The sequence below is a fragment of the Jatropha curcas genome, chromosome 4 (genome assembly GCF_041381405.1).
Source record: "Jatropha curcas cultivar XTBG-Jc1 chromosome 4, XTBG_Jcur_1.0, whole genome shotgun sequence".
Taxonomy (NCBI): domain Eukaryota; kingdom Viridiplantae; phylum Streptophyta; class Magnoliopsida; order Malpighiales; family Euphorbiaceae; genus Jatropha; species Jatropha curcas.
Window position 1 is genome coordinate 30,461,735 of NC_143154.1, and position 24,960 is coordinate 30,486,694.

The 24,960-nt window shown below is 34.5% G+C and overlaps 4 protein-coding genes, 1 long non-coding RNA gene and 2 other non-coding genes across 10 annotated transcripts; 3 read left to right on the forward strand and 4 right to left on the reverse strand.

The window, feature by feature from the left end:
* The first annotated feature begins 1,432 nt into the window (after nucleotides 1–1,432).
* On the forward strand, nucleotides 1,433–8,647 carry LOC105646061 (PAS domain-containing protein tyrosine kinase family protein). Of its 3 annotated transcripts, none has more exons than XR_016320580.1 (14): nucleotides 1,433–1,985; nucleotides 3,119–3,521; nucleotides 3,624–3,743; nucleotides 4,329–4,896; nucleotides 5,362–5,402; nucleotides 5,480–5,548; nucleotides 5,629–5,729; nucleotides 5,934–6,012; nucleotides 6,134–6,232; nucleotides 6,315–6,383; nucleotides 6,548–6,597; nucleotides 6,687–6,745; nucleotides 7,018–7,099; nucleotides 7,219–7,233. XR_016320580.1 is itself a non-coding variant. In XM_089720645.1 (14 exons), the coding sequence occupies exons 1-14, from the start codon at nucleotides 1,672–1,674 to the stop codon at nucleotides 8,440–8,442; spliced, it is 2,145 nt and encodes a 714-aa protein (XP_089576771.1). In that variant the 5' UTR covers nucleotides 1,435–1,671; the 3' UTR covers nucleotides 8,443–8,647. The 3 variants fall into 3 exon arrangements, 2 of the variants coding, with proteins under 2 accessions (XP_089576771.1, XP_012087219.1); XM_089720645.1 differs by lacking the exon at nucleotides 6,687–6,745 and adding an exon at nucleotides 8,388–8,647 and having other exon boundaries at nucleotides 1,435–1,985; nucleotides 7,219–7,313; XM_012231829.4 differs by lacking the exon at nucleotides 6,687–6,745 and adding an exon at nucleotides 7,415–7,799 and having other exon boundaries at nucleotides 1,442–1,985; nucleotides 7,219–7,313.
* Nucleotides 5,785–7,417, reverse strand: LOC110010702 (uncharacterized). The gene is made up of 3 exons (XR_002285697.3): nucleotides 7,262–7,417; nucleotides 6,499–6,724; nucleotides 5,785–6,369 (listed from the first exon to the last, which is right to left on the reverse strand). It is a non-coding gene; the product is annotated as an uncharacterized LOC110010702 (long non-coding RNA).
* A 1,868-nt stretch (nucleotides 8,648–10,515) lies between the features above and the next one.
* On the forward strand, nucleotides 10,516–14,662 carry IQD22 (IQ-domain 22). 2 transcript variants are annotated; one of them, XM_037635427.2, is made up of 4 exons: nucleotides 10,516–11,094; nucleotides 12,937–13,137; nucleotides 13,500–13,655; nucleotides 13,742–14,662. In XM_037635427.2, the coding sequence occupies exons 1-4, from the start codon at nucleotides 10,651–10,653 to the stop codon at nucleotides 14,480–14,482; spliced, it is 1,542 nt and encodes a 513-aa protein (XP_037491355.1). In that variant the 5' UTR covers nucleotides 10,516–10,650; the 3' UTR covers nucleotides 14,483–14,662. The 2 variants fall into 2 exon arrangements, with proteins under 2 accessions (XP_037491355.1, XP_037491356.1); XM_037635428.2 differs by having other exon boundaries at nucleotides 10,524–11,094; nucleotides 13,578–13,655.
* A 986-nt stretch (nucleotides 14,663–15,648) lies between these two features.
* On the forward strand, nucleotides 15,649–15,722 carry TRNAV-AAC (transfer RNA valine (anticodon AAC)). Its single transcript has one exon. It is a non-coding gene; the product is annotated as a tRNA-Val (tRNA).
* A 148-nt stretch (nucleotides 15,723–15,870) lies between these two features.
* Nucleotides 15,871–19,488, reverse strand: LOC105645867 (RHOMBOID-like protein 2). Its single transcript, XM_012231595.4, has 5 exons — nucleotides 19,002–19,488; nucleotides 17,778–17,941; nucleotides 17,282–17,445; nucleotides 16,663–16,913; nucleotides 15,871–16,193 (listed from the first exon to the last, which is right to left on the reverse strand). Exons 1-5 carry the CDS (start codon nucleotides 19,274–19,276, stop codon nucleotides 16,082–16,084), a joined length of 966 nt encoding a protein of 321 aa, XP_012086985.1. The 5' UTR covers nucleotides 19,277–19,488; the 3' UTR covers nucleotides 15,871–16,081.
* A 2,197-nt stretch (nucleotides 19,489–21,685) lies between these two features.
* Nucleotides 21,686–21,759, reverse strand: TRNAV-AAC (transfer RNA valine (anticodon AAC)). The gene has a single exon. It is a non-coding gene; the product is annotated as a tRNA-Val (tRNA).
* Nucleotides 21,760–22,468: 709 nt separating this feature from the next.
* LOC105645865 (large ribosomal subunit protein eL24) lies at nucleotides 22,469–24,182 on the reverse strand. Its single transcript, XM_012231593.4, has 5 exons — nucleotides 24,041–24,182; nucleotides 23,399–23,474; nucleotides 23,182–23,283; nucleotides 22,959–23,107; nucleotides 22,469–22,806 (listed from the first exon to the last, which is right to left on the reverse strand). The coding sequence occupies exons 1-5, from the start codon at nucleotides 24,049–24,051 to the stop codon at nucleotides 22,650–22,652; spliced, it is 495 nt and encodes a 164-aa protein (XP_012086983.1). The 5' UTR covers nucleotides 24,052–24,182; the 3' UTR covers nucleotides 22,469–22,649.
* Nucleotides 24,183–24,960: the final 778 nt, after the last annotated feature.

The window sequence follows — 24,960 nt, forward strand, 5'->3', positions numbered from 1 at the left end:
AACAGCGTGAAAAATTAACAAAAATGAGCTAAAAAAAAGTAAAATGATGATTTTACTTTATTTCAGTGAGTGGGTGACTACTACGTAGTAGACTGAGTCAACCTAAAAATTTCTCTGTCCAAGTCAAACCTAACAAGTGAAGTGGTGTAAATGTAATGGGGTTCTGTTCTGTGGGAATTGAAGTGGTGTTCACAGTTGGCGTCATTATAAGTTATGAATGGGTTTATGGATCCCTCTTGAGATAGGATTTGGGAAAATCAAATTCATAACTCAAAATCCATATATGATGTAATATGGGTCCATTGTTACTGCATGCGTGATTTTGATTAACATATTTAAAAAAAGAGTTATTAAAATATAAATCTTTAATATGTCTGTGAGGTAAGTGTTGAATGATTTAATTTTTTTTCTTTAAATATTGAGAGAGGAGAAATTCGGACTTGGATCTATTGCTAAATCGTATATGCACTTACTACTGGATTATACCTTGTTGTGCATGATTTAATTGTTAATCTATCTTGATTATAATAATGATCGTTCATAATTTTGTGAATTAATTAATAAAATAGGTGTTGTTATTGATAATTTTAATGAATCTTTTTGCTGCACTAATAAATTGGAGAAATTTTCAGATAGACTCAATCACCTCATTATAGAAACATCCAATAAAATAAAACCACATCAACGACTTATTCTTTTTTTTCTTGTCATACATCAGTAACTTCTAAATCAATATAACTATGTTTTCATTTTTTCTATCTCTGACCAAATAAAAAATATGAACTGACGTAATAGATTGAGTGTACCTGAAAATTTCCCGACAAAACAAATTGGATCTCTTTAATAAAATTCCAAAGTACTAATTACAAGCATATAGCAAAGTGGTGGTGGACATAAAAGGAACCACGAAAAGAATTGTACTGTCAACTAGAGAAGATAATATCTCTTGATTTTGACTAAGGCTATATTTACAAGTTGCAAAATGATTGAATATATAGTTGAGTATAAGCAACCTAATCCTATCCCAATTTGGTTATTCAATACACAAGGCCGCAACAACCGGCAAAGCTTATCAATCCATTCAAATCATAGGCCATTCTAAAATCCAAGCCACACAAAATAACTCCATTTCATGAAGTTAAAGAAAGATTATTGCATATGTAAAATTAAAATAACTCTTATTATTATTTTTAATATATTTTATACATGCATTGTTTTTTTGCCAATGGTGAAATGATTCAAATAAGGATGTTGCTGTTTACAGCAGAAAAACTATTCTACGGATAACGATGGTAAAAAAAAATTGAATTTTTTAAATTTGATATTCACTTTTATATAGTACTAAAAATATTAACATCACATGGCAGCAGAGCAGAGCAGAGCACTGACTGCCATGAGAACAGGAATAATTATGGCCTAACCAATAGCTAGACCTGGCTTTCTTTCTCCTATTGGCTTATCAGCATTCCCAATGTTACACCTGTCCACGCTTGATAGCTTCCTCTCGCCGGCTAAATGATACGTGGCAAACACCCTTTAGTCTGAAGATTGCAATATGCGAAAAACAATAAACAAAACCAATATTACAGCGACCACCTTCATTACAAACTATTCTCTTACCTAAAGAGCGCATCACGCCACAATTTTATACGTGCGTCTCCGGTAAGAGAAATGGAGGCAGACGAGTCAGGGCAGAGTCTTTATAGAGTCTTGGCAGATCGTTGTCTGAGTCTGGAGGCAAGTTATTCCAAGCTGAAGGAGGAACTGAGTGAACTTGTAGAGGAGAAGAATCAGAAGAAAACGAAGGAAGAAAATAGTAATAGTGAGGTGATTTTGACGCCAGATTCTGATGAGGTGACGTCAGATTCTGACTTGGTATCTGTTCCCGGGTTCTTCACGGCAGGGAGTCCTTATAAAAAGGTGTTGGAGTCAATTGGACATGCTGTTCATGTGTGTAGTGCTACTTCTGGAGAGATCATGTACTGGTATGTTAATGTGTATATATATGTGTGTGTGTGTGTGTGTGTGTGTGTGTGTGTATCTATAGTTCTTATCTGATTGATTATTTTCTTTCATTTTGGTTTATTAATTTGTCAAGCTTGATTTATTGTAGTCTGACTTTGGTATTGAAATTTTCTTTTCTTTTTGCAGTTAAAAAACCAATGAAATAAACTAGAATTTCTATAAATGAGAATTGAACTGAAACGAAATGAAGTATTATTTGGAATTAACATTAATACTATTGGAACTTATAATCTCGTTTTTTCCCTCTCATTTATATATATGATCATGAAGTATTTTACGTTCGTGATTGGTGATAAAGAAAATGCCAAATATTTTGCTCTCTATCATGCAAAATTTTATGTATTCTACGATGTGATTGAATTCCAATTTCATTTGTAACAATTCACATGCAAATTTGACACGTTAAGGAGTACAAAAGTTAATGATTGGATCAAAAAAAGTTGATTTTCTTTTTCGGTTTTCTCACGAGTATCTCCATATCTTTTTTATGCGTGTGAGGCTAATCAATTAATTTTATTCTCCTGAAAAAAGAAACACTTGAAACATTCTTTTCTTTCAAGTGACTAGTGAGTCCTCCAATGGAGATAGATTGGCCTTAAAAGCTTTTCTAGATTTTTGGCAGCTGTGACTTCCTTATTATACGGAAGCTGCCACTGCCAGTAAGAATTTCAATGCTTGAAATTCGTTTAGCATTTCAAGTCTTCCAACTTGCCCAGCTTTCGGTGCCATTGCCTAAAATAATTAATGCATAAATGTATCTGACAAATGATCTGAATCGTAGTTTAGGTATAGCAATTTTCCTGTGCAATTTTGGAATGTGTTTGAGGAAATGCCACACTGGAGGTTTGTTGAAGTATTTGTATTCTTTTTCTTCATGACAACCATTGGATAATTTCAATTAAATGTGCATGACCAGAAACTTTGGAATCAATCACTGTCAGTTTGATGAGCATGACACATTGCTAATTTCTTAGCGTATAATGTATACTGTGTTGGTAGAAGATAGCAATGATAGTTGACGGGCCCACACCACCTGATTATTAATTATCTTATATTATTCCTTTAGTTTTGTGATTTACATTTTTCTTAACAGGAATGGTTCTGCTGAAAATCTTTATGGATGGAAGGATTATGAAGTACTAGGACAAAGTGTGTTTGAAGTCCTTGTAGCTGAAGAATACTATGCACCTCTTCATAAAATTGTAGAAAGATTGAATTTTGGACAATCATGGTTGGGTCAGTTTCCTTTCAAGAAGAAGTCTGGAGAAATTTTTATGGCAATGGTAACAAAAAGCCCATTTTATGAGGATGGAAGGCTTGCTGGTATTATCACTGTTTCAAGTGATGCAGCAATAGTTAATAATGATAATTCAGAAAACCTGAGAACTCATCAAGATCGTGCTAGAGTACCAAAGATAAACTTGAAAAAGATTCAATGGCATCAACGGCCACCAATTGCCCCGGTGCCTCAGATTGCATCGTCAGTTTCCAATCTGGTGCTTATGTATTATATTGTTACAGAACTTCTTTATCTTTTCATTTCCGGATTTAATTCCATACTATGAGGGTTTATGCACTTGCACTGTTTAATGAATTAGGCCTCAAGACTACTGTGGAAACATGGCGATGATACATTTGATGGACATGAGAATTCCAGGTACAAAGAACATGAAGCTAGAAAAGCTAAGGAGGTCAAGTCAGCATCTCCTGGTGCACTAGTGAGTCTCATTTCTCTTTAAGTTATGGCTCAGTCCTGCCTTAGAAATGTGTTAAAAGCAAGTATCTAAGGTGACACTCCTATTATCCACATAGGCAAAATTATGTTATAATTTCCACATTAGGGATAGCACATCTGAAAGGAGCATGCCTCTAGACTGCAAGCTTAAGCTTTACAAAATCTGTATTGACTTACTAGTTTCTTGAATGTTGACACAATTAATCTACCACATGCCTGTATATGATTGAGTTCTCAAGCAGTGTAATCATATGACAATTCTGAGGTAAGTGACAATGGCAATGGGTTAATTTATAACATTGAGTCTTAAATTTCTAGATGTTTTCTAGTTCTAGCATACCACATATTCACATATTGAAGATTGATTTTGAGCCTAAAAACTATATACAGTATGTTGGTTGACAGCTAAAATTTATGAAGATTTATTGAGTTTAATGAATTTCCCCCCGTCCTGGAAAGAGGAATCGAAATGGCTATGCTATTGGATTAGCTATTTTCTTATTTAAATTTATAAGCTTTCTCAGTATGCATCAGCATATTTCTGAACTATTTGGTTGAAATGATTAAGGCAGCTAAGGTGTTGGCAAAGCTGCATATTGGAGGAATTGGAACCACTGGTAAAGAAGATGATGTCAGAAGTCAACAAAATGACCTAATTGACGCTGCTGTTAGAAATGAAGCAGCAATTGGTACTAGTAAATTTAGCGGGTCAGAACTATCAAATTCTTACCACTGCAACGTTGATACTGAGTGCAAGGGAGAAATTCCACACAAAAGAAATTCGTCATGTGCAGATTCAAATGTAAATGCAAGCAGAAGCCCTGAAGCTGCTGAAGAGAGTTCTCAAGCCTCTTTAATGGAGTGTAATGAATGTTTTGGGCAAGCTAAACCAGGAAATCCATTGCTGAGCTTAGGTTGCCGAAAAGATGTGAATGAGTTGGATCCTGAAGGACAAATCTCAGAAGCCTCAGAAGATGAAGTGCAAAAACAACCAGATGGTAGAAGGTCTTCAAGTGTAGGGGAGAGCTCTGGCAGCCTTGGAAGTTCACCAAGCGGAGGGGAGAAAGAGTCAAATTCTATGGTAAAATGTGAGATTCACTGGGAAGACCTACAGCTAGGGGAGGAGGTTGGGCAAGGTAACTTCAACTAAGATTTCCATTCTAGCTGTAACTTCCTCATCCGTACAATATAACAATGTGCACTAAATATTTTTGAACCTTCTGTAACTTTGTTGCACACATTATGCTTAAACATGCCCATATGTTTAAGATGAGTACATGTGAAGTAATTTTAGCATTTCTAGATGAGATGGCACCCTAGCAGATTCTGAATACATAACTTCTAGACTAGAATGCATAAGATGATGATGGTCTCAACAAATTTGGTTTTTCACAGAAACATTTTTTCTTAATATGCAAAAGTGAGTTTTGCCTATTTTGTTAGAAGTTTTCAGAAGTTTGCTTGTGCCATATAATATTGTCTGATACTATCTTGAGATAGAAATACAATTACCATCTAACAAAAAGATAAATGGAATTTTTTTGGAAGGGGGGAGATGGTATTCTTTCTAATTTTTCTCTTCCTTTTCTTTTAACTTACAGGTTCATACGCTGTTGTCTACCGTGGAATCTGGAATGGATCAGTAAATTGCTAACTTGAAATAAAGTTCTTGTTCCGAGCTTGAATAAAGTTTAACCTGAATTTGTTTGTGTTCGTTAGGATGTTGCTGTTAAGCTTTATCTTGGGAATCAATACAAAGAAGAAACTTTACAAGACTACAAAAAAGAGGTGCATGAGATTCAGCTTTTATTTGTCTGTAATAATTGTTCGTGGAGGCTGTACCTGACTGCAGGATCTCATTTTTATAGATTGATATAATGAAGAGACTTAGACATCCAAACGTGTTGCTATTCATGGGAGCAGTATATTCACCGGAAAGACTTGCCATTGTCACTGAATTCCTGGCCAGGTAATGTTAGGGTAAGCATCTGATGATCAATAGTAGTATTAAAATTCACCTAGAATAGCCCAGTTGCAAGCGTTGTTCAATTGTGTTGCATCTGCTTCTCGGTACATGTTTCTTTGCATGCTTAATGCTGCTTGCTCTTGTAGGCATATATGTATGCATTTTGAGGAGCAAATTTATCTTACATTGATTCCATTCTCATGCTAGGGGGAGTCTTTTCAAAACATTACACAAGAACAATCAGACATTGGACATTAGACGGCGTCTGAGGATGGCACTTGATGTTGTATGTTATCTGTTTTTCCCTCACTATTGTTCTGATGAAGTGTTATTGTTTTGTTTTCTAAGTGTGATAGTGATATCTGAGTTTGTGAAGTCTCAAAGTCACACTTTATACTTCATTGCAGGCTAGAGGAATGAATTATTTGCATCACAGAAATCCACCAATAGTGCATAGAGACTTAAAATCTTCCAATCTTCTTGTTGATAAAAACTGGACTGTCAAGGTAACATGAGAACTCCTCCAAATTATTCAAGCAGATTTATGATTTAGCAGTAACTTACAAGGTGATCTGATGTCTCCGTCAGGTTGGCGACTTTGGTCTGTCAAGGTGGAAGAATGCAACCTTTATATCTGCAAAATCTGGAAGAGGAACTGTAATTACCTTTTCTGCCCTATCCCTTCTCCATAAATGAGAAAATTTTCTGCCCTATCCCTTCTCGATGAATGAGAAAATTTTCAATTTCATATTTAAACGTTGTAAGGAATTACCTGTCATTACTAAACTCCTCTTTTAACTCCTTTATTTTTCTTCATGCAGCCTCAATGGATGGCTCCTGAAATCCTCCGCAACGAACCTTCAGATGAGAAGTAATTGCAGTAAACTAAACTCTGTTGCCCTATATACTATTCACTTAAAGCACAGTCTTCTCTAATGAGTAGTTTGCTTCAATGGACAGTCTGACTGCTCCATGAATACAATTGTGGAGAAAACAATCTGCATATGCATACTAACCTGGTTAAATTCTTCATCCTTAGCTACTATTGTAAATTGTTGAACTACAGCGTCTGTGGTCTCTAGGTCTAGAATTAACACAAGCTATAAGGTTCTTAAACTTCATTGTAAATAATTTGAGTAGCAGTTCAAGCACAAATCATTATATCTAATTCGATATCTCTATTGTTCAAAGTAAAGAAAGTTCAATTTTTTTTTTTTTTTTTTTTTTTCTGTTGCTCATTATATTTTCACCAATTCTGTTGTGTAACTATAACATTTCATGCATGTAATAGGTCTGATGTATTCAGCTTTGGCGTCATTCTATGGGAACTTATGACAGTATCCATTCCATGGATCAATCTAAATTCCATACAGGTCTATCTTCCTTAACATATATATTCCTCGCATATATGCACACACATATGTGGGTAGTCTAATTTCCCTCTTCAATATCTTTCAGATTTTCACTAAGTCACATGTCTTCCATTTAACAGGTAGTTGGAGTTGTAGGGTTTATGGACAGAAGATTAGAGTTACCTGAAGGTCTTGATCCGCAAGTAACTTCCATTATTCGTGATTGTTGGCGAAGGTACTTCTATTTTACACTAATCCCACCTTTGTTAAATTTTTTGATATGGGAAGCTTGATAATTGATTGAAAACTGATGTTTAATACGATTAAAACGAGCAGTGATCCTGAACAACGTCCATCATTCGAAGAGATAATTCATCGCATGCCAAGTATAGTCCAAAGAATTGCTACATCTCAAGTTCAGAGAACTTTATAGACTTAGATTTAGCAGTCTTTCTTAGATTTAGCAGAGGACCAAAAAATACATGGCCAGAATCAAGATGGTTAGACACAGATTATTGAAACGTAACTTCAGAAACTAGTGAAATTGTTCCTTAAAGTTTCAATTTGAGATAAAAGGGAATGAAATTAAATGCTAACAAGAAGTAAGCCAATTCCCATATTCCCATGTAAATGGAATTTACAATTGGGAATTTGAGATGTGTGGATATACCCATTTCATGTAAGAGAAATTGAAGTATAAAATGGTTTGTCTTTTGTATGATTAGAGTGATCCAAAACATTATGATTCTCTAATCTCTATCTGTTATTGTCGCAACTTGCATAATTTGTGGGTAAATGACTAATTAAAGCATAAGACACCATTGTCTTATCAAATAAAGGAAAATAGCCGTTGACACTTGACAACGTCACGGAATGGCTTGTCGAGAGCGAAGTTAGAAATGTTTTTAATGCCGTTTGTTCACATTCAATTATTAAAGAGTAAATCATACTTTATGACAAGCTTTTCATATAAAAGCCTACAGATAGCTACCCCATTATCTTTATACCAAGCCATTAAAAAGGAGAAGGGCTTTTCTTCTTATTGGAAATAAATCATAGTAATTTTATTTGCACGTGAGTTGTGTGTGTGCATTCCCAGTTTCCTACACATTCAACCTAATTTTGACTCTGCATCTGCGTTTATAAACCGCAGATTATTTTGACCAATGTGTCAACTTTCCACACCCGTGACCCTCGCTAAATTAAAGAAATAAAACCTACTTTTATATCATTATTCTCATTTTTTCTTCCTTTTAATTAAAACCAAAAGCATGGAATTAAGAAAGAACATGGGTTGTATTTTGACCAGGTCTCTCGCTTTGACTCTCTCATCATCAAGTAGGCCTCCATTACACGTGTCATAATCATAATGGTATTCATTAGACATGTTACAAACAGCCTGCCCTTCCTTCCCGTGACGGTGATATTCAAAAGAAACCAAAAAAAGTAGTAGTAGTAGTAGTAGTTTTGCCTGTCAATGTCGGCAGAGTTGGGTCCCGACATTTATGTGTGTAGATTTCGGTAGCAGATATATTCTCTGATGACGTGCAAATGTTTGTTGTTTGTTTCTCTACCGTCCGATTTGAATAATCCAAATTCCAAGACATGAGCTTCTCACTCCATCTCTGTTCTCACTGGAAAATACTAGCAAGATTCTAACGAGTTGACAAAACACGGCAGGCTTCGGAAACGTATGATGGAAATCATGGAGTGGAAGATCCATAGATACGTTTTCAGAAAAAAACTGAGTTCCAAAATCTTTTTCACTGCTTTCTTTCTGCTTCTTAAGAGCTAAAGCGCTTGTTTTTTAACCCGTGAGGCCTCGAACAATCATATCATTTTCGCCACTTTAATTGTTTCTTTGATTCAGGGTTATCGGCTGAAATAACACAGGGCTGCACGATCATCTTGGCTCGTTGAGTTAATAAAAATTATTATGATTGAAGAGAGACTCTTTTCATTTGAACGAGATTGAGGATGTGAGTTAATAAAAATTATTATGATTGAAGAGAGACTCTTTTCATTTGAACGAGATTGAGGATGTGCTCTCGTAGTTATAAATAATCCGGAATTCAATTTCATGGATGAAATAAATATTTGCTGAGAAAAAAAAAAATCACAATATATATTTTTTTTTAAATGTAGTAAGAAAATTATTATAATCAACTACCAAATTCAATATTCAACGATTGTGCAAAATTTCTCCGTTAAATTAAGTTAAATTAAGTCAACGAAGTAAATATGTGTCAGGCGCAATTTATCTTTATCAGCCGACGGGTTCTAAAAAAAAAAAAATTATCATATTAATTTTTTGAAAAATGTAGTAGGAAAATTATTATATAAATCAACCACCAAATGCAATAATCAACGATTGTGCAAAAATCTTTTCATATCTGTGGGATTAAACATTGGTTGGATCAGCAGCCGCGCATCATTTTCAAGGAAATCTTGTTCCCCTTATCTATTCGATCAATCAATGTGGTGACCCACTTGTTATTGACTCGTAAATAGGTCGGATCGTACATGGTGGCGTCACCAGTGGGCCCAAAGTGTACAAATGCCAGGTAAATTGAACTATTTTGACTTATGTTAATTAGGAGGGGCACAAGAGTCATTTTTACGATACAGAACTACAGTGAAAAGGGCAAAATGGTAAACAGAATGGAATGGACCAGAGTCTGGAGAGACCAGGGTCATTTCATTTCTCTTCGACTGTTACGTGCATAGGGAGAGCCGCATGTGGACAGGCGGTTCAGCTTCCACTTCTATGTCACGTACTCTCGTTTTTGGTTTTATTTGTCGTTTGATCGTTTCCGTTTGCTAAATTTGTTACACGCGCTTTTAAGCGTAAATTGTAGTGTTTTTAGTTTTCTTAAAAACAAAATAAATGGTTCTTAGAGAATTTCCCTCAATCAAAATCAACATTAACTAAACTAATTTTTTTTTCTAAATTGTTCTAAAAATTGACAATTGTTATTATTTTCAGTTTCGATATTTATAAGATATATAAATCAGCATGTTGTCAAGAAAAATTCCATCATAAAAACGTCATGCTAAAAGGAGTTAATATGCATTAATTAAATAAAACTTGTAAAAGATGAAATTTATAAGATTTAATTATAATTCATTATTCCACGTTTAATATGAATAAAAATTTATTTCAAATTTTATCTCACTAGTCTTTTGGGTTTTGATAAAATGTAATTGAATTTATAAGCAAATACTAGATTAAGAAATTTATAGAATTTAATTTGATTTCTTCTTTAAAAAATTGATTAAAATTAATTAAGTTTACAAATAATGATTAGGAAAGTTACAAAAAATTTACAAAAAATGATTAAAAGTGCAAAACACGCGCTACTGAGCGATTGGAATAATATTCCACTCCATATATTACCCCGTTAATTTTTCACCTTCAAGGCTTCACACCCTCGATCGTATAACTTCCTTCTTCCTCTCTCTCACTGTACAAAGCTACACGTTCTCTTCTCCATTTCACTAACTCTCTCTCTTCTTCAAATGCATGCTATCCCAAAGCCCGCAAGCCCTCTACCTTTTCAGTATCGCTAACCATGGGCAGAGCCTCCAGGTGGTTCCGGGCAGTTATTGGCCTTAAAAGACCTGACCCGCCTCCATCACAACAACACCAGCAGCCCACATGTCGCTCCAAAGAGAAACGAAGATGGAGCTTTGTCAAATCGTACCGCGAGAAAGACCATCCACAGCAGCAGCAAATCAAAACCGGAGGTCTGAACGGTCAGGAGGATGCCACGACGGTTCATAGTTCGTCGGAGTACGAAGAGGATCCAAATAAGCACGCAATCGCAGTAGCGGCTGCCACGGCTGCAGTGGCGGAGGCTGCGGTGGCAGCTGCTCATGCAGCAGCGGAGGTTGTGAGGCTCACGAGTAGCGGAAGATGCGGTAACAACCCAGCAGTAACGTACGTTAGTGGGAGCCACGGATGGCGTGAGGATTTCGCTGCCGTTAAAATACAAGCGGCCTTTAGAGGCTACTTGGTTAGTTTACTCAAATTCTCTTATTCCTTTAGTTTTTTTATTGACCATGGAATTTGGTGTAATTTACGGGGATTAGCACTTATGCCGGTTGCCATGGTTGAAGCAATGGCACGTGTTTTGTCTTCTCCTTCGTCTTCTTGTTTAAAACGTCAAGAGTCACAGTTAATCACTGGTTTTTAACGATTCCTAATACTCAGTTCGATAATTAAAACCGAATTATCCAATCGAGGCCATATCATTTTCTATGCAAGAAAACGCCTAGAAATAAAAGCAAAAGAAATTGACATCTCGTTTCGTTTTTTCTTGCTACATTCAGTTCCTGCAAGATTCGGGGTGATTTCCTCGAATCTGTTTCTCTGCAACTGCTTATCAGTTGTTTATTTTCTACTTTATCCATGTGTAAAACGCTGTCATCTTTTCCCCATTTGTGTAGTCTCTGAGTTGTTCAATCTGTCATTTTGCTCAAAACGTCATGTTTACCAAACTTCACTCTTTCAGCTGCAGCGTTTACTTTTTCCCTTAATAAATCCTATAATTGAATTTTCTACTGGTAATTTCTCAGGAGCTGTCACTACCATGAACTGTGGGTGCGCATTGTGCACCACCCCTAAAACCTGTGTGGACCCAAGAAAAATGATTTCCTATTTTTTCTCTCATTAGTCATAGCCATTGTCTCTCTGGCTTCCTTCTCTATTTCTGGTTGTGTTGGCCTTTTCAACATTTAATGGACGGAATTTTTTTTTGCCCTGTACTTTACGCTTAGATGTTTGTTGGTCAATAATGCCACTTAATTGATTGCCGTTGATAAGGTTATTTTAGTAATTTAATTAAGATATAATCACCTAATTTCCAAGTTGTCAATCAAATCTGACCAATTTCTGAGTGTTTGTTTGTTAATCATCATTTCGGAACTTATGTCATGTAGAAAATTTATATGTAATAGGTGCTTAATTTGGACTAAAGGGTATATCTTTCATTTATTAATTATCTGCAAGATCATGACATATTAACTAGATTCTAACTACTTAAGACTAAAAATACCTACACATTGAAGAATATCATATAATTCAAAATTGCTTAAATTTGATTAGAGTTTATTAGCTTAGATTAGAGGTACTTTTTGACTATTATGGGAGTATTGTTAAACTTTATCCATATAACTTTTTAGCTTCTTAGCTCTGTTTACTTTACATTTAATGGATTTAAGGGAAGGTGATAAATTTATCAACCCACCTAAATGTAAAAGAGGATACACCAGTTTTATAATCCTTCAAGAGAAGGAGTGGGTCCAAAAGAAGGATAAGTCGACATGTTTCCTTAAGTGCAGATGAATGACTTTTGGGGGTAAAGTGGAGTTGGGGTAGGTTTGGGTCCTTTAATATTGGAATTATTGTACACATTGTAGTCAGAGGCTCGTGGTTTGATCTTCTTTTTTACCCACTGTAGGGCGGCTAGTGAGATGTCCTTGTCTTCTGGATTTATAGTGCCAGGCATTCATTTCAGCCTTTAGATAATAGATACACAACTTCATTTCTTTTAAGGTTTCTTTTTCATTGTCTTTCCTTTGAAATTTCAAGTTGGTGCCTATATGAATTTCTTTGGCGCCATTATGAATTTAAAAGGTCCTCAACCGAAAAGTGTTCCATATATTAAATGGAGATCATGTCTGCTCATCGAATCAGTTAAATTGCAATCCACCAACTCAGTTCTAATGCCATAATCAATGTGATTCTCCTTTGACAGTAATTGAAATGAGTTATGGAGTGAAAATAATTTTGTTAATATATGTCAGTCTGTGATTATAATTTTGGTCGATAATTTATTTTTATGGATATCTTGAAGGCGAGGAGGGCTTTGCGAGCTTTAAAAGCATTAGTAAGGCTTCAGGCGTTGGTAAGAGGTCATATTCAGAGAAAACAAACTGCAGAGTGGCTTCATCGAATGCAATCTTTATTGAAAGCCCAGGCACGAGCGCGTGCAGGACGTGCACAGATCTCTGAATCTTCCCACTCAAGCAGCAAGTCTTCTCACTTTCACCACCCTGTAAGTAATAATGTAATTTTCAATTTTTCCCTTCAACAATTAGATTCTTTCTGCTGGAAATTGTTGAGAACTAAAGTACTTTATGGATTGTGGTCCTGGTTATTTAGAGCTCGAGATGTCCTTTTTTTAGCATGCATTAATTTATGGGTTTTAAACCAAATAAGTTTGACAGATTGGAATTGCGGAAGAGATGTTCTTTCACATCAATGTGAAAAATTATTTGTTATTTTCTTGACCATTGCATGCCCGATGGAATCTGCAATTTGGTGTTTGTACTGTTCAGTAATTGCATGTGGGACCTTAATCATTCTTATAAATTATGAATGGAGCGTGGCATTTACTATGGAATTGTTCTATTGAAGATACTTGGGGTCCATATGTTAGATTTGCATCAATTAATAAGTACCGGAGACCATATTAAACTTCAAGACAATTTACAGGGCCGTCCAACCCCAGAAAAAGTTGAACATGCAATCCGAGCTAGAAGTGGAAAATATGAACAGTCGTCAATGCTGAAGGTATCCTTGTCTCTCAATTGCCTCTTAGAAGAAAAATTATTTATATGTAATTGTTCATGCCTAATACACAGTATTTAAATATGCAGAGGACTGGATCAAGATCTACTTGCAGGGCAATTAGCGATGAAGATAAAACACATTTATCCTTTAATTGGTCAGAACGTTGCATGGATGACAGATCATGGGAGCAAAGAGTGCCTTGGACAAGAAGCAGCCCTATGGATGATGAGAAGAGTGATAAAATTCTCGAAATAGATACTGGGAAACCGCACTTCACTCCTAAGCGTAGAAACCTTTTTCACTCCTCTCATCATGCTTTGGGTTCAGATCAATATAGTCATAGTTTCACAACTTCAAAAGACTCGACAACCCATCAAACAGTTCCAAGTCCATCATCTGGTGAAGTTCAGTCTTTAACTCCACTGAAATTTCCTCGGCAGGATGAGGAGGCCTTTTGCACTGCTGAAAATAGCCCTCAATTCTACTCTGCATCATCAAAGGGTGGCGGCGGTAGGCGAAGTCCCTTCACTCCTAGTAAGAGTGATGGTTCAGCAAGCTTTCAAAGCGGCTACTCGGAATATTACCCGAATTACATGTCTTATACTGAATCTTCAAAGGCAAAAGTGAGATCTCTTAGTGCTCCGAGGCAAAGGCCGCAGTATGAGAGATCAAGTTCAGTAAAGAGGTACTCCCTTCATGGTTTTGGCGAAACTAGATCAAGCAGTGCCCAAAGAGCATCAGCTTTGCGTGCAAGCTTTACCAGCAAAGCATATCCAGGATCTGGTCGCTTGGACAGGCTTGGAATGCCTGTTGGACAGAGATTCTAATACATAATTTCAAGGATTCTAGTTTTGGAGTAGCTCATTCTAATCTGGCTAACTAATGTGACTTTAGTTAATACTTGATTTGTAGTTTGTGTAAGATATGTTTAAGCTTTTAATGTCAGATGGTTAATGTAAAACCTGACAACACTAAGAATCCAATGAATATCTTATATTTAAGTGCAAGTGACATTTCTATAATATGAAGACCGAACTAAGGCTTAATCATCAAAGATAAAAGGGAAAGATAGCAGACATGGAAATTACAGGATATAAAAAGAATCGGTTTAGGACATGCAACTTTGTGCAGGAATCTTTCCTCGAGTTAACTCAGTTGAAAGCCAAATGTGCAGTGGCGTATGGTCAATTAAATGCAACTTTGTTAGGAAAGGTAATAGGTTCGGGGAAGGTTGTGGTTCCTTTTTCTCATTTATTTGTACTTTGGTCTGTATGATCGGTTGGATAATCAACATCACTTATAAAAGTTCACTCTTCTAATTTGGGGTCCACAATCTCTCTTTCGTCTTTTCTTCATAAATCAAAAGATTTGTTAGCGGCTTCATAAATTAATTTCTATCCTTAGAAAAAAGGGATCATTATTTTAATTTTCTTTTAATATTATTGGTTCAATTAAATTTTAAATTCTGTGACCAATTCAGTTCTTTATTTTTTTTTTTTATTTTTGATTCAATTTCATCTAATTTTTGTTTAAGAAAATATTAAAAAAGTACAAAACACGTGAACGCTTATATTAAAGGATAATTATTATCTTTCGCTAAAAAAAAAAAAAAAAAAAAAAATCAATTACTGCGAGTGTTTGTATTTGTACTTTAGAAATTTAGAAAATAAAAGAAAATGTTGTCTATTTGGTGGGGAAGTTTGATGATTGAAAAAGTTAAAAAAATAATTATGAACAATGAAAACTTTGTAACTTTTGCAAATTTATAAAAATAACAAAAATTGAATCCAGTGCGTCCTAAAATAAAAAATCAGAAGCTAAATTAGTTGCAAATAATTCTAAACCTAAATACAATTTTTTTTTTTAGAAAAAAAGGCCGGCATCAATTTTAACTTTGATCTTCTTTTGAACGATCGAGCAGCAAATGATTCGGCGAAAATATGAATTATCGTCTTTTAAGTCATTAATATTGTTGGCGCAAACAGCTCATCAAGGTGTCGTGGTGTAGTTGGTTATCACGTCAGTCTAACACACTGAAGGTCTCCAGTTCGAGTCTGGGCGACGCCACATGCGATAAAATATAGTATCATATTTTTTTGGTCTCCCACCTAAGGCAAAATAAGCTAGCTGACTAAGCAAGCATCAGCCCAAGAGCTAAGAAATAGGTGCAAAAATTAGCTTTTGAGATGGCAATGTCATAACTGCAAAGTATGAATACAATGACAAAACATCTGTATGTAACATTACTCTATTTAATCCAAAATAATGCTCAGTACCATATACCACTATTCATGTACAAGTGTAAAAGGCAATCAAAACAAATGAACAAATGAAAATAAATAGAAATCAAAGAAAAGGTAACAGAAAATGAAATCTTAACAAGGTTCCCATAAATTATCCAAGAAAAAAAAGGTGACAAATTCACATCAGTTATCACATTTCCATTTTGATGTAGGCACACAGCTTAGGTAATGGCACCAACTGCAGTGTTTATTTCCATTCTCTCCTCTGAATAGCATCACCAATCCCACTGTAAAACTGAAATATATAAAAATGGAAACTTGGAATTAGCATCTCCAACCGTGCCACTTGGCACATACATATAATTTGCATTTAAAAACAACACACAAAAAAAAAAAAAAACAAAGTAACACTAGTATGTAACAACTTCACTTGCATTAAAGCCAACTTTTAACAACAGTGTTTAGTGTTTTGAGTAAGCTCAAATCACTACCCCTCTATTAGGTATAGTGTTTGACGGCATTTAAAATAATGTTTCGAGTTTGAGAAAACGGATTATGAAACATTACTCCTTTTAATATTTGATAAAACACAAGTAAAACAGCTTACAGTTAGTAAGACAACTAACAGGTGATTTTGTTGAATGAGGCCTAAATCAAGTCACTTGAGCAATTTCATAAGATTTCAATGGGCTGATATTTATCACATTTATCTAGGTCAGTCATTTTTATGTCATGAGAATTAAGTTCTCATTTTGACAACTTACCCAACAATAAGTAAAGCCACAGCAACCAGTAACAACACGTATTGGTAAGCCGTGTGCCTAGATTTTACACGAGCTTCAGCGGGAAGATTTCGGCTTTCATACCACCCAAACTGAGGACGAAGTAATATGACAAAACCCAGGAGAAAACCAGTCAAGAAACCTCCAATATGTGCAAAGTTGTCAACATGTGGAAGAATTCCAACAGCCAAGTTAATGGCAATGATGATGACAAGAGTGAATAAAGCTGCAATCTGCAAGAGCAAGAAAAGATAAAACAGTCATATATCATGTGCCTAACCAATTATTTGATCACATTTTTTCTCAATGGAAAACAAATCTTTATGACAATAAAGACACACGCATCAGTTTCAACAACTGACGCAAGTGAACTACAGTACTAGCAATTTTTATAAAGCAGTCTCAAACTGGTGATCTTAGTGTATTGCTATTTAAAAGCCAAAAATACACATTTACCAGGCACTGCCTTTTGTGTTGGCTTGTTTCCTGGTTCAATTATACAGGAACACAGTTTATCCAATTTTATTAAAAACCTTAAAGTTACTAAACTCTTATACTCCAAAAATTTCATAAGCAAATAAACTAAGGATTAGTAACAGACCTTGTTACTATAGATTGTCCAGTTAGTAAGAAGCTCTGATAACATTGCTCCAAGAAGACCAAACAAAGCACCAGAGGCACCAACAGAAATGTTCTGCTGAATAAAAAGGGAAGACAATATGCTTCCTCCAAATCCTGATAATAGGTAGAGTGTCCCAACTCGCACTGCAAGAATATGGTCCAAAAACACACGTAAGAATGTGTGCATTTAAAGACGATAATAAAATTTGAATGCACAAACACCTCTCGGAACTTCATTTTCTAGGTAGGCTGATTTGATGCTCAAAGAGTCATAGCAAAAGCAAACATGAAACTGTCAAGATTTCAGATTTTGACATCCCAAAAATTATGTAACATATCATTTGCAGCCACTTTTTTTATTTATGTATATATATAAAGAGAGAGATGTAGTAAAATAAAATCGAAGGGACAAAATGAGAGCAAAAAAGGGGATGAAAAAAAATTCAATATGAAAATTAGAGGGAAGGAACATTTACCAAATCCAAATTGTTGTTCCAGGCGAATCCCAATAAAGACCAAACTAAGCATATTTGCGAGGAGATGAATAACACCTGCATGCAACCACACACAAGTGATGAGTCTCCATCCTTGATGTCCATGCACGACCTTGTTCCACTTCAGGGCTCCCATTTTCTCCAATCTAGACAATATAAAAAGTATTAAGCTTAAAATCAGAATATAAGTTATGGTATCAATGATTATGAAGGGAACCAGAAGATAGAAGCAAATTGAGTATAACAAGCAGAACATATATTTGTCTAAAATATAAAGCTTCCAGTTAGATTCATATTATGTCTCAAAGCAAACTATTATCAAAATACATGGTGTGTGAAATGAAAGAAATATATCAGAAATATGGTATTGTCATTTGCCAATCATTTTCTACATCAACCTCCTATTTCATGCAATTGATCTTTAATTACCTCCACAAGATGTAAATGGCAAGAAGAATTGCAATAGTTAACAAGAGAAAAGAGCTTCTCATAATCACAGAAGTAAATAGTATAAAACTGGAAAAAGTATTAGCGGAAAACAATTCAGCTTTAGTCGAGTTCTTATAGCTTATCCAAATATAGGTTTCCTATGAGCTCAGCACAACTGTATGTTATTTATTGCTTAGAGATGGAAACTGAAGTGCTCCACAATATTAAACCGTCCACAAATAGATTTTCAATTGCCAGACGATTCTCAATGATTCGATTTAAGCAAATCATGGTCTATCCAAACAATAATTAAATTGCACAAGCTCAACAGAAAACCAATATTCAATTTTGCGAATTACTCGAAAAGTTATGAAAAAGCAGAAGATTACCCATAACCAACAAAACAAGAGCAGTATAAAGGACAACCTTTTTCAGCATAATCTTGAAATAGATTATTCTACACATAACCCCTATAGAATTTGATAAACTAGTTAACTAAATAACATGATTAATACATCAAGCACCAAAATAGGTGGAGAACAACAAGAAACCGCAAATCAATCCATACAAGGGAAAAGGAGGGGAGTCTAACGACAAACAGAGGACCCCATTATCTCAAGCCAATTGCAACTAAAGGAAAAGACAATAACTTGAAGAACTATCAGTAGCATATACTCAATCAAAATAATCGAAAAAAATATATCAATCAAAAACCCACATCAGACCGAATAAAATCCACAAAATTTAGAATATAAGCCAAAAGCATTTCAAACTCACGTAGAAGAAGATGGACCAAATAAAGGGTTCTCTTTCAAAGGCTGAAACGAAAGCCTGCCAAGGAACCTAGCCACGCAACTACCTTCAAAACCCAGATTGTTTTTGGGACAATTGTTGACATACATCGTAACAATGAACACAGCAACATTAGCAACAACAAACATAGGAATCAGCCATGATGTCCATTGCTTATCCGCGGTTTCAACATAGTAAAAGCGGTTATTATTGTTGTATCCTCTGTTCTTTGTCCCTCTCTCTAGATCACCACTTGCCATTCTCTCTCTCTATCTCTCTCTTATCTCTAGATATGAGAAATGAACTAACAATTTTTCTGGAGAGTGAAGGAATCAAAAAGAGATTTTATACGTGTTGGAGTTGGAAGAATTAAGAAGTGACTTGTAAGGGAGCTGGTGAAGGAAATCAAAAACAAAGGCGAAGGAAGAAAAGTTCCTGTGTCTGTTCTCTTTGTTTTCTTTCTCCTTATGGTCCATGTTGCAATAAACTTATGGTCCATGTGTTGTTGTTCTCACTCTACGTGGCTTGCTGTTGGTGGGTCTATTACGTTGAGAATGTGATAAGAAAAATATGATCACAATTACTTATATACCCTTTGTTTTTATTAATGCATTAAGTAGTCAAGTACGCTTAACCCAAAAATATACTAATAAAGCACATCCTAAATTCTTATTTGGGTTGCTAATTTGTGATAAATAGATTTTTAGGGTTAATTTGTGTTGAGAGGTGATTTAAAATGGAAACACTTGTCTATATTAAGTATATGAATCGACTCTATACAACAAACCAATTCAAAATAAATTTTTTATTGTAACGAAAGTATTATCAATTATTCACTAAAAAGAAATAATAAATCAATAACAATATTTTATGAATTCACTTGGTTTATAGGAATAGGACCACTCATATACCACATGTATGCAAATTCAAAAAAGCTAGATTTTTTGTATTTATAAGGATGAGAAGTTCATAACTAATAAGAATTCCTTAGTATATGGCAATTAATGGGATTGGTACAAACATTTAAATGGTTAAGTTGGAAATTTGGAAAGGTGAGAAGGAGACCTTGTAATCTATAGTTAAAGACTTAACAATGGAGATGAAAACTACTTCACCATTGAAATGATAGATAGTGTAAGAACTACTTTTAAACCTATTTTCCTTAAATCAATATATGATGATCTCATTTGCCATTGGATCTTTTCCTTCAATCAATGAACTTATCAATCGTTCAAGTCTTAGCTATAATATAGAAACTCAAGCTAAAACTAACCAAATCAAGAACTTGGTCAACACGGTTTTATCACATATCTACATGTAGAACAAAGGGAAATATATATATATATATATATAAAGGAATACTTAAAAACAATAAAAAGTGTTGAGAGATTGGAAAAGCATAAAAATGGAAGTTGAGTACATTTGTGTCCTTTGGTTTTATTTTGTTCATTGCATTTCATATTAAAGGAAGTTTTTGTGCCTTTTAACACACTTCACGCATTTACATAAAGTGACTAAAAATGTATTAATTCTTCTTAAAGACTGATCTTTTTCCCCTCGGATGACATAATTACTTCTTGTCTTCTTTTGTCCATGATGATGAGCCTCTCATTCTTTAGTAAAAAGTTGATTAATATTTTGAGAGTTATGCTAATTAGAAAGTGATGATACTCTCTGTTCCTTTTCATTTTAATAAAATTAGGAGTAGTTAATTTTTTGAAACTGTAAAGCGAAAAAATTTTTTATTCTCTTTATAAATATATTTTTTGGGATCAAACTTGTATAATAATCTTTACGAAAATGGAAATGGCTCCCACTTTAACAAATGCATCCTTTTTAGTCTGTTTTTTATGAAAATAATTTGTTTTATGGGTTGGGTTGGGAAGAAATCTTGTTTAGTGTTTAGGTATGAGTTATGGCATTAAATGATTTGATCACACTCTAAACAAACAAGTCACAACTTGCTGTATTCGTACGATAATCTTGCAACATTTCAACATAAATGACGTTGTTTTGGCGTAGTCAATTTTTTCTTAACTTCAGAAGTATCTATTTTCCATGGACAACTGCAAAGTCAACTCAACGTAAATGACATAAAATATTTATTTTTTCTCTTGTTAATTCATAAACTTGATAGTAATACTAATACTTAGACCAGATGATTATAAACTTAATGAAGGATAGATACAGAGTGAGAAATGGAGGACATTTGGGAGCGAGTAATGAAACAGAAAGGAAGGGAAGTGGAACGCGGTGGAATATATATAGTGGGTTGGAGTTTGTTTTGCGTGTGAAAGCAGAAAAGGTAGAATGGGAAGGGTCAGAACGTGTAGTATATTTGAAGAAGAGTGCGTGTGAAAAGCAAGTAGCAGCTTTGCAATTTATGTGTATTTGGTTTTTGATTGCTTTGGTTGTGAGTTGGCAGCTAGCTGACTGCTTTTGGTTTTTGGTTGTTAGGTAATTCAAATCCACTTCTTATGTCTTAGAAGCTACTCTCTCTTTCTCAATCTGACAACGATTGATACAATGTATGGTGGACCATAAAATCATGCGATCACCCTCAACCTCCTCTTCTTGTGGCCACAAACATAAAATGGATAAATATCATACACGCTTTGCTGTCTTCTGCGGGCAAAAATAAAAACCACCAAAATGATTCTGTATCTTTTTGGCGTCGCCCGGACTCGAACCGGAGACCTTCAGTGTGTTAGACTGACGTGATAACCAACTACACCACGACACCTTGTTGATGCGAATGGCTTTTCTTAATGTGTTACTTCATGAAAACTGCATAAAATCATCATTTTTAATTAACATGAATTTTTTCATCCCAAACCTTATAACTGGGGAAGAAAAGAACGAAAAAGAAAAAAAAAAAACATAATTTTTAAGTGCTTAATTAACGAGGTCCCATTGGTGTATAGGTAGATCTGTAGTTCAGTTTTTAATTTTGTAAAATCATGAAAGTTTGATTGATTATAGTAAATAATTAATATTAATAATTAATATTTCATTCTCTTAAAAAAATCATTAAGACTAGTCTCTTGCTATTGAGTAAAATTTTTACATTCCTAGACTGAATGAAAAACAGTGAGACCATGTCCTCTGTACAAAGAGAGCTGAAATCCACCAAGGTGATAAAACCACAGCCATTTGTAGAAATATCAAAGATATTCGAGAAAAAACATATGTGCAAAAAAATGTTCAAAGTGAAAATGAAAGAGGGAAAGCTTTCTTTTTTTTTCTGCAATAGAAACCGGAAGTCACAACTCACAAGTAAAACAACAATCTCGCAATTGCAAAAGCCCAACTAAGCCTACGACTCGAAGAGCCAGAGCAAGGTGAATACTGAAGAATCCATCTGAGCAAAACTAAAATTCCATCTCAATTCCCACTTACAAGATTAGGAATATTTCAATTTTGTTCAGTAAGGTTATCAAGACCACAAGTCATCACTCAAAAAGAACTTTGAAATAAATAGCAGAAGTAATTCTCCCAACACAACATCATCAGAAAAAAATCACGAAAGGTTGGACTACAAGATCAATAAAGTATCCATACATGAATAAGGAAATGAAAAATTTTGAATTCTTTAAGCTACTTAATGACGAGGAAATTAAAGATTTAAGGAAATCATCGCTTTCCGCCGCCACCACCAAGCTTGGGTCCCTTCGGTGCAGCACCCTTGCCCACATTGCTCTTGCCTTGGGTCTTCTGTGTCTTGGCCATCACCTCAGCTTTCTTTGCCTTTTTCTCATCCTTGGTTTTCTTGATCCTCTCCTTGATTTCACTGAAAATGGCAACTAGTCAATATATGTAAATGTAATTATAAGGCACAAGTAGCTTCACAATGCATATCCAAGCAAACTACTTCAATTAAGAACTGCATAGCAAATCATATGAAAAAAAAAAAAAAAAAAAGAAAGAAAAGAAACAGCATACCGCAAAGCAGCTTCACGAGCAGCATCTCGAACCTCTGGCTTCTCAGTTCTCCTCTTCTGTATCACTTCCAAGGTGGCACCAACAATAGACCGTGAGTATGGCTTCTTGGTGGTTCTGCGCTTCTTCTTAACAGCCTCAGCAGAAATGTCCTACAAACAAGAGATACACATAATTTAACATCAAGTGAAGCAGAGAGAGATAGAGCATTTCAAGTAGCCAATACCTTCTTGTGTTGTTTCCTGTACATGGCTGTCCAAGTAAGCTTTGAAGGCTTCAGGCGGTTGTGGAAATACCTCTTGCATTTTGAATTGGCAAAGAGGAAAACCTTCACCAATCACAGGTCAAATACAATATTTAGTCAATTAACATGCAATGAAGAAAAAAAACAATTGAAAGATAACTATAATTGAAAAAAAGAACAAAGTTGCAAAATTGATCACCTGAGAATCAGATCGAATAAATCTGATACCCTTGCCAGGGTAAATCTTGGCACCACTGAAGCGGCAAAGCTCAGTCCTAATATGCAATAACCATAACCAAATATTAAATTGGACCTATAAAACTTGACAACAGAAATATAAAACCATAACTGAGGATGCCTTTAGCAAGAGAAGGATGCTGAAGAAGACACAGCTTGCTATATATAAATATAATAAGCAACAAACTTGTAATGTACCCTGTATAAATATAGAAGAACCAACAACATCTACAACTGAGGGTAAAGTTCAGTTTATTTCTAAAGTTGATAACTTTTTCCGCTCAAGTCCGTGGATTTTGGGGCTTAAAGATCCTTTAAAAAAAAGATTTAAAGTTCGAATCCACATGAGAAAAAAAAAACACGAATCAAACAAATAATAATGTGAAGCTCACTGAAATACAAAATTAAATAAGAAATCTTCGTAATTTTTAACTACATTATCTGATACTAATGCCTAAAACAACTAAAATACAGAGATTCAGCATTTACATAATTGGAGAAATGAACACGAAGGATTCAGCATCCAATCTATGAGATATTCAGTTAATGTGCATTAAAATACAAAGAGAAATTGCTGCGAGTAAGAGATAGAGAGAAAGCGTACTTGAGAACCATGGCGAAAGAAAGATGACGATGATGATGGCGTCGCCGCTCTGCTGGTGCTGGGTCTCAGAAACCCTAAACCACCAAGCCTTCAATTTAACGCTAGCGAAAAACCCCAGTAGAGCAAAAAGAATGACGAAATGGTGTCGTTTGCGTTGTGGGCCTTTTGTCCTTTTAGAAAAGCGGAAGCCCAAAGCCTAAGGCTTTCCAAAACGAAACGGGCTCCAAGCCTGACATGTGCTTCATAATATGCACTGCTTACAAAATAAAATTTTTTGTTAAGAAAAAAAAAAAGAATCATATTAATATTCTTAAATCAATTGAATAATCTCCATTCTAATTTAGATGTTGATAACGACCAATATGATTAAGATTAGTTTTATTACTGCATCTGTTACATAATATTTATCACATTTGAAATTTTACGTTCCTTAAGAAAATTATTAAATTTATCTAAGTTATAATAAATTAATGATATTATCCTTAATTTAAAACTAATTCTCTAAGAAAATCATTAAATTTAAGTAATAATTATCGGTCATATATAAAAGATAAACATGAAAAAAAAATTTATTATTCTTTGAAACTACAAATGTGACAAGTATTTTGGAAAAAACTATTTTTTCAAATGTGATAAATATTATGGAGCAGAGGTAGTAATTAGATTTTAACAGAGGGCTAAGACTTATAATATTCTTAAGTGTGCGTACTACTTAATTACTACCTTTGTTCCATAATATTGTTACATTTGGAATTTCAAGTCTCTTAAAAAAATCATTAAATTTGTCTAAGTCATAATAAATTATTGAATAAATTAACTATATTACCTTTAATTTAATACTAATTCTCTAAGAAAACTATTAAATTGAAATAATAATTATTAGTCATATACAAAGGGTAAACATGAAAAAAAATTCATTA

Bases quoted from the DNA above. Each gene is read 5' to 3' on its own strand.
- LOC105645865 (XM_012231593.4), bottom strand. The intron at 23,284-23,398 runs GTGATCAATTTT...TGATTGGTGAAG, and splicing joins TTATTCGATCTGATTCTCAG to GTTTTCCTCTTTGCCAATTC. The intron at 22,807-22,958 runs GTATGCTGTTTC...TGCCATTTTCAG, and splicing joins GCTCGTGAAGCTGCTTTGCG to TGAAATCAAGGAGAGGATCA.
- IQD22 (XM_037635427.2), top strand. From the start codon at position 10,651: ATGGGCAGAGCCTCCAGGTGGTTCCGGGCAGTTATTGGCCTTAAAAGA. The intron at 11,095-12,936 runs GTTAGTTTACTC...GATATCTTGAAG, and splicing joins CGGCCTTTAGAGGCTACTTG to GCGAGGAGGGCTTTGCGAGC. The intron at 13,138-13,499 runs GTAAGTAATAAT...GTTCTATTGAAG, and splicing joins CTTCTCACTTTCACCACCCT to ATACTTGGGGTCCATATGTT.
- LOC105645867 (XM_012231595.4), bottom strand. From the start codon at position 19,276: ATGGCAAGTGGTGATCTAGAGAGAGGGACAAAGAACAGAGGATACAAC. The intron at 17,446-17,777 runs GTAAATGTTCCT...ATATTCTTGCAG, and splicing joins GGAACAACAATTTGGATTTG to TGCGAGTTGGGACACTCTAC. The intron at 16,194-16,662 runs GTAAGTTGTCAA...TATATATTTCAG, and splicing joins GTGGCTTTACTTATTGTTGG to TTTTACAGTGGGATTGGTGA.
- LOC105646061 (XM_012231829.4), top strand. From the start codon at position 1,672: ATGGAGGCAGACGAGTCAGGGCAGAGTCTTTATAGAGTCTTGGCAGAT. The intron at 3,744-4,328 runs GTGAGTCTCATT...GAAATGATTAAG, and splicing joins CAGCATCTCCTGGTGCACTA to GCAGCTAAGGTGTTGGCAAA. The intron at 5,549-5,628 runs GTGCATGAGATT...TCATTTTTATAG, and splicing joins TACAAGACTACAAAAAAGAG to ATTGATATAATGAAGAGACT.